Genomic DNA, 12573 nt, shown 5'->3' with positions numbered 1-12573 from the left:
ATGATACCATTTGTTTTGGAGGCTAGGGGTCTTTTTTTTTTTTTTTTTTTTTTTTTGGTGGTACTGGGGTTCCTGGAAACCCTTCTACCTCCAGGCTACACTCCCAGACCTATTTTTATATTTTTATTTGGAAACAGGGTCTCCTAAGCCAGCGCGCGCAGCTGGCTTCGAACCTGCGCGATCCTCCTGTCTCTGCCTTCCAAGCGCGGGGATTACAAGCGTGCGCCACCATGCCTGGCTAACTGCTCGTTTTCTTATCTCTCCTCTACACTTTTATCTCTGGCACAAGACTGTATTGTTCACCATTGGCATCCCAAGAGACTGGCATATGATTCAATTAATTCTCAATATTATTTTCCTTTTTCTTTTCTCCATTTTTGGGGGGACTGGGGCAGTCAGAGGCATTTTGCCTCTAATCTATAACCCCAGCCCCTGTTTTGTAAGTTTATTTTTTTGTTTTGAAACAGGGTCTCCGTAGGTTGCTGAGTCTCACTCCTTGCTGAGGCTGTCCTTGAGCCTGCGATCCTCCTGTTGCAGCTTCCTAAGTACTGGGATGACAGGAGTGCACCACCATGCCTGGCCTTGATGTTTTTGAAGACTACGTGGAAAAAAAAAGAATAAATGACTAAACACTAAAATGCTAGAGAATCCATAACTCAGCAAACTTCTCCTTAGTATCAGGATACATACAGATTAAGGTTCCCCAAAGTAGAAAACATTTTCATTTAGATATAGATTTGTCTTGGAAAAGTAGAGATAGTTCATCGATTGAACGTTCTCTACAGACCCTGAACATTTACCGTTCCCGAGTATTCTTACTTTAATGCCCAGTTCTTACACTAACGTCACTTTCTTTTGACATATAATAACCTTTGTTGACACCTCAGGACCACTGCTGCCTCCATTTTGGCAATGTGGCATGCTATAGACTCGGAACACTGTCAAAGGAGAACTGAAACCACGCGTGTCCTCTTGGACAAAGGACCAGAGGACTTGCAGGCCCATTACAGAGACATCAGCCAATGGTCGAGCGAGAATGAGAGCAAGCTTGCAGGCTACGGAGAGGGCAGCCACATGTGAGCCTGAGCCATTTCATGTTAGTTTGAAAGAAGGCAGGGAGGCAGGAGCAGCTGCTTTCTGTCCCTATGAGGCCCTGTCTGCTTGGTGAAAGCTATTTTCTCTCTTGGAGCTGGTTGGTGTTTTTTTTTTTGGTGCTGGGGGTTGAACTCAGGGGCATTCTACCTCTGAGTGACCTCCTAGTCTATTTTATTTTTTAAATTTGAAACGGGGTCTCACTATGTTGCAGAGGGCCTCACTAAGTTACTGAGGCTGGCTGGGAAACCTGCAATTCTCCTGTTTCAGCTTCCCCAAGTAGTAGGATTATAAGCCTGAGCCTGCAGTCTCAGTGCATCCAGCCTTCTCTTGGCAATTCATACTTTGTTATGACATTATTGATGTCAAGGCAGCGTGCTGTGTATTTTCTTCTCTGCCAATGCAATTCTATGAAAGTTTTTTTGGTGTGTGTTTTTAAAAAGCAAGCTTAACCCACATTCATTTGAGTGTGTTAGGAAGCTCTTATTCACCCTATGTGCAAAATAAGAACAGCACCATTTGTTGAGTTTCTATTAATTGCCAGGCACGGCAAGGTATGTTACATATGTTATTTAATTGGACAACTTGCCTCCAGAAACATAGTTTAGTGATCTCATTTACTTTGAAATTGGATATGGCTCTTTCTTTAAGAATCTTACATTCAATTTATTTAGCCCTATCACATTACAGGAGAAAAAAACTAATAATGCTAGAATTTATAAATACTCTCTGGTAAAAATAGAGGCCACTGAGCTTTTCATTCTATAATGCTATCCAATTTCCTTCCATGTCCTACTTTCTGATTAGCTTTTGTTTCTTGCCATCTTCTGCTAGCAGTGCATCGTGTGTGTGTGTGTGTGTGTGTGTGTGTGTGTGTGTGTGTGTGTGTTTGTGTTACCCAGGGACATTCTACCTCTGAGCTACACCCCCAGCCCTATTTTTAAATTTATATTTTGAAACAGAGTCTCAGTAGGTTGATGAGAGTATCACTACTTGCTGAGGCTGTCCTTGAACCTGCAGTCCTCCGGTCTCAGCCTTCTAAGTACTGGGATTACAGGCATGCACCTCCATGCCCAGATACTAATTTTTCTTAAATTCATTACTTCAAGCCGGGGATGGTGGCACATGTCTATAATCCCAGTACTTCGGAGGCTGAGACTGGAGGACTGCAAGCTCAAGGCTAGCCTCAGCAAGTAATGAGACGCTCATCAACCTAGCAAGACCCTATTTAAAAAAAAAAAAAAACGTAAAAATAGGGCTGGGGGTGTAGCTCTGAGATAGAATGGCCCTGGGTTTAATCCTCAGACCCAAAATCACTGATTCAAAATTTACTGATCACCCTTTCTATCAGACACTCTGCTAGGGAATGATATAATACAAACGTAAGCAAAGCAGGCAGAGCTATCGTGACAGAGCATCTAGTGGAGACCCGGAACGAAGTGGTCCACACATGACGAATGCCATGAAGCGGCAGGGCCTGGTGCTGTGGGAAGAGACAGGAGTGGAGCTTCTGAGCTTCCGAGCTTGATGGTGGGGCCTGAGGTGCAGAGAAAAGTTTTCCAAATAATTTTAGATTTAGACTTGAAACATAGGAAGAAAGAAGAATAGTCTGCAGAGAAAAGTTATTCATAGGGAGGGAACAATTTGTTTAACGTCTCTGAGAAAAAAAGAACACTGCCTGTTCAGAGACCTAAGGGACCCATTAGGGCAGAGTGTGTGAAGGGTGGTTAGGCAGCCAGGGGCTAGACACTCGGGTCATTCTAAGGATTGGGACCTTTATCCTAAGGGTATTGGAAAGCCAATGGATACTTTAAAAACTATTTTAAAAACTTAATGTAAAAAACTAGGCATGACGGTACATGGGTGTAATCCTAGTACTTGGGAGGTGGAGACAGGAGGATCGCAGGTTTAAGGACAGCCTCAGAAACAGTAGTGAGACTTTCATCAACCTAGTGAGACCCTGTTTCAGGATAAAAAAATAAATAAGAGGGCTGGGGGTGTAGCTCTCAGAATGCCTTGGGTCTAATCCCCAGACACACACACACACACACACACACACACACACACACATACATACACACACACACACACTAATTCACCATTTATTTATTTATTTATTTATTTATTTATTTATTTATTTATTTATTTATTTATGGTATTGGGGATTGAGCCCAGCCTTAGTTTTATGTTTTATATTTGAAACAGGGACTCCTTAGGAACAGAAGACCTAAGTTTAAACGTCAGTCTTCACCTGACTCACTATTTGACAAGGATGAATCACTACCTTGACTGACTCAGTGCCATGGTTGAAGGTGTGGGCTACAGAACACCAGCTTCCCATACACTGCATGCTTGAATATGCAATTGATTCCCATCAAAATAGAAACATATCTATTAAGTGCCTAATGGTGCACACGATCTGGAAACATTCAGAATATGTAGGCTAAATATTAAAATAAATGAGAGCCTGTTATGGTTTCACACAGGTGAGATCTGTCATCATAACAGGGAGGAGGCTTGCTATGTGGGAATTATCAGGTTACTGAAGTTCCATACATATTTGGTGAAAATGTTAAGAGTAGCATCTCAGCAAGATCTCAGTGCTTGGTTGACAAGTGGTCAATTTACTTAGGCATAAATATTATTATATGAGGGTGTTTGGTTGTGAGATTTCTGAAGTTTCAAACTTCTGACTCAAAATGTCTTGACACAGTGCTCTTTATAATCAAAGTCATGGATAAAGAAATTTATCTCCTAGCATGATAAATTCGGATGTGTCCTCAGATCTGTGAATAATGTGGACAAGGACAAGAGTATTACTTAAAAATTATCTTACTTAAAAATAAAGCCTCAAGCCTGTAATTCCAGTACTTGGGAGGTTGAGACAGGAGGATCACAGGTAGCCTCATCAACTTAGATTCAGACTTCAAATAAAAAATAAAATAGGGCTTGGGGTACAGCTTGGAGGTAGAATTCCCCTTTTATGCTGTATTAGGGGTTTTTTTTGGCACTGGGGACTGAACCCAGGGGCATTCTACCTCTGAGCTACACCCCCAACTCTATTTCATTTTTATTTTGAAATAGGCTGTCGCTAGGTTGATGAGAGTCTCACCACTGTCAGCTTATGTCAAAGACACAAACTGAAGAACTTAAAAGCAGGTAGGATTAATAGAAATGAGGTAACTCTTTGGTTTCTTTTGGTTTAGATGTAATTTACTTCTTTAGGGGGAAAAATAAAGCCCCCTGCAGAAAGAGGTTTGTATTCTACAAATTGTTGATTGTTAGTTATAGATGATGGGGGCTGTAGAAATAGACGAGACTAGAAAAATGTGCATTATCAATATGGAAATTCCAGGTGTTAATTTTCTGAGTCCTATTGATTTTAAAGTTATCTTTAAGATTAGCAGCAGTGTGTAATAATCTATAAAACATTACTCTTGTTCTATGTAGTTTGTGGAGGTGTGATACTATCAGAGAATCTTTTAAAATGCCTATGGAAGATGCTATAAAATACAAGGCTGATTACTTCTGACCTCATCTGTGTTCCTATTTTTCTTACCTCAATTATTGCATCCATCATTTTGCATCTTATTTATTTCTCTACTAAAATTTCACTACCAGAAGGTAGGGTCTTCCCAGACTGGAACCATGTCTTTTTCATCATGGTAGTCATAGTAACCTGGACAGTGCCTAAAATATAGAAAGTGCTCAGTAAATGTTTATTGAATAACTCAACCAGCAAAGCATAACAACAGCATTCAGCTCTCTGATCCCATTTTATTTCCATAATGAGAAGACAGTAATATTTTCATACATTTCATATTACAAGTGTCAGAGATCTGCTCATACACGGTGTAGTGGAGACACGTGACCCAGACATTTGAAGTCAGGTGTCCTTACTAACCAATTATGATGATTAGTAAGGGTGTAATTATTTGACATAAAAGTTGTATTTTGGTTAAAACCCTTTAAGAATCTAACCAAGTTTCAGGGAGAGAAATGTAGGGTATTTGGGGTTGCCCAAAACAGACCCTCCTAGGGCTCTCGCGGTTAAAGGAAGAGCAGGCTCGCTCTTCCAGCGATGAGAACCACCTCTCGCTAGATGGCCCTCTTTCCCGGGGGTGGGCGGCGCCTGGGTGCCCGGCAAGAAGGTGCGGGTAAGGTACCTCGGCAACCGCTGCGCGTCACAGCGCATCACACTAGGCGCTTCCTGGCGGCTGCGGGGGCATAGGTCACTTAGTTTCATTTACGACAATCTGTCCTTGGGATTAGTTTCCTGTACTTTCCTTTCCTCCAAATTTAGGCATCATGTTCCAAATAAACACGGGTCCTGCCTTTTAATAGGTGACCTCTCAGAGGAGGATTAGAAAGGGTCTCTGGAGCTATCACGGAAAGGTCGCAGTTATCAGGTCCTGATTCGAACAGTCCATTCGAATCCTGACTTTAACTATCCAGTGAGGGCTGTGTTCCTGGAGGATTTTATGCCCTTACATATTCTCAGTCTGGGGACGGCTGTTTACATGACTCCGCAATCTGAGGTGGAAATAGAATTTGTAAAATGGCAACCCATTTAGAATCGGAACGACTTCTCTAGCCATATTCCCATGCATCCCTTAGTATTTCTTATTGGTCTCATCCTTAATGCTTACGCCTTAGCCCCCCCCCCCACCTGTCACAACGTACACATAAGACTTTCAGGAAGATTTGCTCAAGACAATGAAAAATTATTTTCCTAGACTCGTTTCATTGGACCTCTGTGCCAATATACCTAGGTTCTTCTGGGTACGATTTTTACTAAAGATTCCTCCCCTCGCCCCCAAATACAGAGACAAGAGGCTGCAGAGGCGGGAAATTGGAGACTGGGGCGGGGTCCACGCGGGATCCCTCTAGGAGGGATGGCAGTAGTGAGCTCGTCCTCGGTCCTGAAAGCTTGAAAACCACCTACTAGCCTCCTCCGAGGCCTTCGCACCCTCCCAGGGGCCTCCTCCTCGCAGGAGGAAGCTTAGTCGCCCCGTGGGGGGGGAGGGGGGTGCGGCGGGGATGACTTCAGGAAGTGCTCAGCTGGGCAGGAAAAATCTGATGTCCTGGTGGCTGGGAGAGCGATCGCGGCCATCGGCTGCCGCTCTCCTCCCCCGAGGACCCCGTCCTGGCGGGATACCCCAGCCCGAGGCGGCGGTGGGCAGCCTCTCGCCCTCCAGGTCGGCCCGGCGCCGTCACCTCGCCCTCCCGGCTCCAGCCCCGCCTTCGGGCCCTGCATCTCCTCCGCAGGCCCGGCCCTCTCCATGCCCCGCTGGGGGAGGAAACCTCGGAGGTGGCTCCCGCCCGCGGGCAGTGGAGATGCCCCCCGCGAAGGCCTCAGCGTGACCCCCCCCCCAACTGCGGCGGGGAGGGGGAGGGGGGCGGGAAGGGGGAGGGAGGAGGAATGGCTCCGTGGCCGGGGACCGCTACCTGACTCCCAACACCGGGGAGGTCTTGAGATGAAAGGGAAGCCGGGGGGAATCCTGAGCGGTTTCCCGGGAATCCTTTCGTCAAGGGGAGGGTCACCCGGTCCGCACACACCGGTTACTATGACAATACAACCACATCTTCCAGTTGCCATGGCAGCGGTTTATCCAACCCAATGGCTTTACTCTCCCGTCCTCCCCGGACTCCACCCTATCTCCTCCAAAAGTCTCCCAGCGTGCTTGGGGAGGGGCAGCTAAAAAGAGCGGGGAGGCCACCGCGTCAGTAGCGCGCGAGGGAAGGCGAGAGTCGACGGACTGGCGGGCGGAACTGTAGGAGGAAGGGGCAGCGTTTCCGGTGGGGAAGAGTGGAAGAAGGGAAAGAGGAAGCGAGGAATCGGGCGGAGTGGAGAGACGGGGGAAGACTTTGAGTGTGACTCCCGGTCGACTTGGGCTCGATGTTCCTGGTGACACTGGGGGCGCCCCCTCGCGCGGGAGGAGAGGGGCAGGACCGGCGGGGCGTCGCCCGGGGCCAGCAGCAGCTCCCTCGGCCGCCGCAGAGCCGCCGCGGGGCCGGCGGAGCCCGGGGGGGAACGCTCTAGAGCGGCGGAAGCCAGCCCGCGCGGCCGGCGCTGCTGAAGTCTCGCGAGAGCGAGCCGCTTCCTTCCGCGGTGGCCCCCTCCCCCGCCCCGGCCCTGCTCCCTCCGCCTCCTCCCCCTCCCGGGTCGGAGCGTCCCTGCGCCCCACGGGCCGGAGCCGCACACCGCCGCGTTCCCCGCTCCCTCCGCCGCCTCACTCACCACCCCCCGCCGGGCGAGGAGGAGCCGGAGGAGAGGAAGATGGCGGCGGCCGCCAGCACCCGCGGGGCCGCGGGGCCGCTCCGAGGAGCCTGAGAGACCCCCGGAGGCTTCGCGGGGAGACGCGGCGGCGGAGGATGAGCCTGCAGAGCGCGCAGTATCTCCGGTGAGTGGCGGGGGCCGGCCGGCGGCGGCGCGGGCGCCCGGGCTCGGCCGGCCGCGGGGGCTGCGGACCTGCGGCGGGGGCGGAGCGGCGCCCTGCTCCGGCCGCGGCTCCCGGCGCCGGGGAGGTTGGGAGCAGCGGGAGCGCGGGCGAGCGCGCGCCCGGCGGGGGAGGCCCGGGCCGCCGCGACCCGGGCGGAGCGGGTGGGGGCCCGCGCCCGGCCGGGGACTGGCCGGCGGGGGTCGGCCGGGGCGGCGCTCGGGAGCCCGGGCTGGAAGTCGGCGCACCTGGTGTTGGGGGAGGGCGCGCCGGAGCGGGGGAAGGCCGCAGGAAACCGGAGCTCGTTCTTGCTGGGCGGGCGGGAGGACGGGGAATGGACGCCCTGGGTAGTTAGTTGGCGGGGTGGGGGGTCCTGCGAAGAGGGGGATGGATGGGGAAGGGAGGGAAGAGGGAGATCCGGTGAACAAGGTTGTGTTCCCCCGAAGAAACTGGCTTAGAATCGGTGTAACTGGAAGATACCATTCTGAGAGGCGTGTGCATTCAATAAGAGTGGTGTAAGGAACTTGAGTGGAGGTACAGTGATGCCTGGGTGCAGTGTGTCTGTGAGGTGTGTGCCGGGGCGGGGAGGGCGGCGGTTGGTGCACATTTCAGGAAGGGGAAGGTGCAGATACAACGAAACTTAGTGGAACCTGGTAGAGCACGTTGAATGGAAAGACATCAGCTTATTGTGCAGCCAGTGAGCTTCCGTGGCAGCTGAATAAGAGCTTGGAGGTAGAGCTAAAGACGATCAAAAGCCTGTTGGCAGAGAAAAATAAGGTTGGAGCCTGAGACTAATGGGGGAGTTGCTCCCGCTTAGAAAAGGGGAAGGCTTTAAAACTGCCTTTTTGTCCTTTAGAAGCAGAACTAAGAAAGGCAGGCGTTATGGAAGATGTTTTTTTTAAAAAAAGTGGTTTCATACCTTGCAGAGGAGGGAATTGATGGGCGTAGAAGTCTGAAATGAATACAAGAGTCACTTTAGCTGTTTAGTGAATTGAAATTTTAATGCCTGTGGAAATATACATACATACATACATACATACATATATACACACACATACCCGAGAAGGTATGCAGTTATGTGCCGCACAGGATTTCTATTCTACTTTAGAAAGTAGCCAGAGTTTTTTGAAGCAGAGTATGGAGAGGAATAAAGGATGAGATCTTAGAGCTATGTTTGAATGCCTGAGTTTAACACAACATGTATGTGCGGTGACCATACAATACTTGGAATGGTATCTATATATTGAGACCTTTTCTCCTATTATCTATTTTTTTTTTTAGCATATACACTTAAGTACAGCTGTGGCACAGATCAATGGTAGGTGGCATAGAGATATGGAAAACATCAGGGCAGTCCTTAATCTTAAGACATTTGCAGTTTAGTATCAAATGGGTGAGTATATTAAGTACAGCACACAGTGTAATGTAGTTAAGGACCATAAAAGATACTAATATTATGAGTCCAAAGGCAGACTGCCTGAGCAGTTGGGGGATCAGGAAAGGCTTCTTGGTTGGTTTGCTCATTTGTACACTCATGATTCATCAGATGTTTGGTTGATCACCTGTATGGGAGGCATTGTACCAGCTGCTGAGAATAGAAAGCAAGAACTCCACCCTCCTTTTACAGGCTTCCAGTTTGTTAGGATTTAACAAAGAAAATTGCACTTAGTGAACTTTAAGGATGAATGATATTCTGACAGGTGTGGATTAAGAAGAGGAGATTCCAAATGGAAGGAAACTGGAAAGAGATATGCATATAAGGAAGTTTGGAGAGGGGGAGAGATGTTTAGTTAGACAAAAGAATGTAGTGTAGTGTAGCTGGAAAAGCTTAGGGTTGTATTAAGTTTGACCCCTTCCTGTCACAGATTAGGAGAGTGAGGCCAAAGAAGTTAAACTTGTTGGGGACCAGTAGTTGGTATGTAGAAACTGTAATTCAGGTGTAGGTCTTCCTACTTCAAGTTAGCTATACTGTATTTCATGTCTGTTTTCATTCTTCCCAGTGTATTGAGAGCCTACTATATTCTAGGTGCTGAGGATACACTGGTGAACCAAAGGGTAAACATGGAAGGGCTTGATGCCAGTAGAGGGATGTAGGCAGTAAACATGGCAATAAATATGCACCAGGTAGTTGCAAGTGCAAGGAAGAAAAAGTAAGACAGGAATGTATTGTTTTATATACACAGTGTTCAGGAAAATTCTATTTAATAAGGTGTCCATATTTAAGAAGGTCTTGAATGTCATGATCTACAGTTTATAGTTGAAATGAGTAGACCGTAGAAAACACAAGATAATTCGATTGCTGGGAATCTCCCACGTTCATAGCTAGATATTAGAAAAACTGCTCTGTATATTATAATGGTGTGTATCCAGGGCCAGCACTGAGGTCTTGGCAGTAAGGCTAGAAAGGTGTGATGAAAAGCAGATTGGGAAACTGGTTTTATTTTTAATGGGAAGATCAGTGGGCTTTGAGAAGCTTCTGTGCTAATGTGTCTTCTAAGTCCACATGGTCAGGAAGACTTATCCTTAGGTTATGAAATCAATGGGAGACAGTGTGTGATGAATTTAGGTCTTTGAAGAAAGGGAGGGGGATGGACAAGGTGTTTAACCTGTGTATTCCCAGCTGAGCTTGAATCAGCAAAAAGGAGGCATAGGACTTGGAGTCCCTTCAAGATTCCTAGGCATCAGTTTTTTCTCACTCCTGTCTGGATTTCCCAAGGAAATAACGCGAGTCTTAGGAGAAAAAAAACTATTGGTTTTTATAGGAGCTCAGGGAGGCTGCTGGGTATTGCTGAATGAATGTGGTTGGGAATATAGCTGTTATCCGTGACCTTGACTTTTTTCGTGTTTGGTACTGGGGATTGAACCCAGGGGCATTCTATCTCTGAGCTACACCCCCAACACTTTTTTATTCTTTATTTTGAAAAAAGGTCTCACTAAGTTGCAGAGGGCCTCACTAAGTAGCTGGGGCTGGCTGTGAACCTGCCATCCCCCTGTCTCAGTACTGGGATTTATAAGCCTGTGCCACCATGCCCGGCATGACCTTGACTTCAAGAAGATTTTTGCCTACCTTTGTCAATGGCAGAAAATCCTGACCTGGCAGTTTTGAAATGCATAGTATGGATCTTCTTTCATGTCAATGAAATTAAGTTTTACTCTTTGCTGAATTTTAATATCTTAGAATAAATGAGCTGGGGTTTGGGCCAGGCATGGTGGTGCAAGCTTGTAATCCCAGCATTTTGGGAAGCTGAGACAGGATGATCCCGTTTCATGGTCACCCTCAGCTACTTAGTGAAGCCCTTTGTAACTCAGACCCTGTTTCAAAATAAAGAATAAAACATCGGGATGAGGGTGTGCTCAGAGGTAGAATGCCCCTGGGTCGCATCCCCAGTACCATCCTGAGGAGGGGGGAAGGGGGATGGTAGGAGGAATGGGAGGGTGGTGGGAACCAGGGAGTAATACGCAGTCTCAAAAGAGTAAGAAATGATATGAAGTAAGAAGCCTCAGTCAGACCAAGAGGGAAGTCAAGGTCAGGAGGACTGAATAGTCCCAAGTTGTAGAAACAGAGCAGAGATGAAATGAAAACCCCTCCACATGGGAAAGGGGATGTTCTGAACAAGCAGTGATAGTGAGATTTGTTGTTGTTGTTGTTGTTGTTGTTGTTGTTGTTGTTAGAAGGGACTTTTCTTTGGGGGGGTACTGGGGTTCCTGGAAGCCCTTCTACTGCCGGGCTACACTCCCAGACCTGTTTTATACTTTTTATTTGGAAACAGGGTCTCGTAAACCCAGTGCGGCTGGCTTCAAACCTGTGCGATCCTCCTGTCTCCGCCTCCCAAGCATGGGGATTACAAGCGTGCGCCACCACGCCTGGCAAGGGACTTATCATTTTCTCCTAGGCTGACTGACATTCTGAATTTATTGCTACAATTTATTATTTAAATGATGGCAATTTGAAAGAATAGAAATGGGATGTTAACATATCAAAGATGGAAAGCAAGAGTGGGAAAGTAGCCTAGAGAAGGCATCATCAGAGCCGTTTTGGAGGAGGAGAAAGTAGAATGAGCATAGCCATAGGAAGACCAGTGGAAGAAGGCAGGTCCTTGTAAAGGCGGCACCAGTGACACTTGCTGCCAGGTACGCCCTCAGCTGCCTCTCCCTCCGCCCCTGTTCTCTTCTTTCATTTCTTCCTATGCTGTGGTTATTTCAGTGAGATCCACTTTGTTAACCCATAGTGTTTGATGCCTTTATTGGGAAGATCCACAAATTGTTTTGTTAAGGTTTTGTTTTGTTTTTTTAAACTACATCTGGTGAATAGGCCATTCCAGTGGCCCTTCAATGTCAGAAACTGTTTCCAGTGGTAGAAACAATGTAACAGAGTTAATTTCTAAGATAGCAGGAAAGTGGTTTTCATTTAAATTGTACTGAAAATATCCACTGTATTGTAAGATAAGATGTGTCACTAATGAGACTGGATGGAGTAACTGTATGGCCTCCCCTGTTCTGGGGAGAGGAATTGCAAGGCCAGTGAGCACTGAGGGGTGAGTGAATTGGGGGGGGGGGCTCCAGGCTGTTCACTGCCCCTGAAGCTTCAGGAAACCTGCCAGCTGGGTGCAGAGGCCTGGAATCTCCTTGTCTGGGAGGCAGAGACAGAAGAATCACAGATTCAAGACCAGCTTCAGCAACTTAGCAAGACCTGTTCCAAAATAAAATCGAGCTGGGGGTGTGACTCAGAGGTAGAATGACCCAGGGTTCAGTCCCCAGTAAGCCTCCCTCCCCCACTAAAAGCCCAAGAAAAAGAAAAAAAATTTTTTTTCTTACTGGGGATTGAACTCAGAGGCATTCTACCTCTGAGCGCTATATCCCCAGCCCTATTTTATTTTGAAACAGTTGCTAAGTTGTGGAGACTGGCTGTGAACCTGCAGTCCTTCTGTCTTAGCCTCTCAAGTACTGGGATTGCAAGTGTATATCACTACACCTGGCAAAAGAAAATTCTGTACCACATACTGGTTTTAATATGTGTGATTTATCTCCCTCTTCCCATCAG

General features: G+C 47.4%; 1 protein-coding gene across 1 annotated transcript in view; it reads left to right on the top strand.

The window, feature by feature from the left end:
• Positions 1-7467: 7467 nt before the first annotated feature.
• Positions 7468-12573, top strand: part of SMG7 (SMG7 nonsense mediated mRNA decay factor) — a gene marked incomplete at both ends in the record, with an annotated part of 85804 nt that continues 80698 nt past the window's right edge. Inside the window, one exon of the mRNA XM_080699174.1 lies at positions 7468-7496. Within this exon, the coding sequence (XP_080555300.1) occupies positions 7468-7496 (29 nt within the window). The remainder of the gene's footprint in view (positions 7497-12573) is intronic.

This window comes from Muscardinus avellanarius (genome assembly GCF_963383645.1).
Source record: "Muscardinus avellanarius genome assembly, chromosome: 7".
NCBI classification, from domain to species: Eukaryota; Metazoa; Chordata; class Mammalia; order Rodentia; family Gliridae; genus Muscardinus; species Muscardinus avellanarius.
This window is presented reverse-complemented; position numbering and strand designations above follow the sequence as displayed.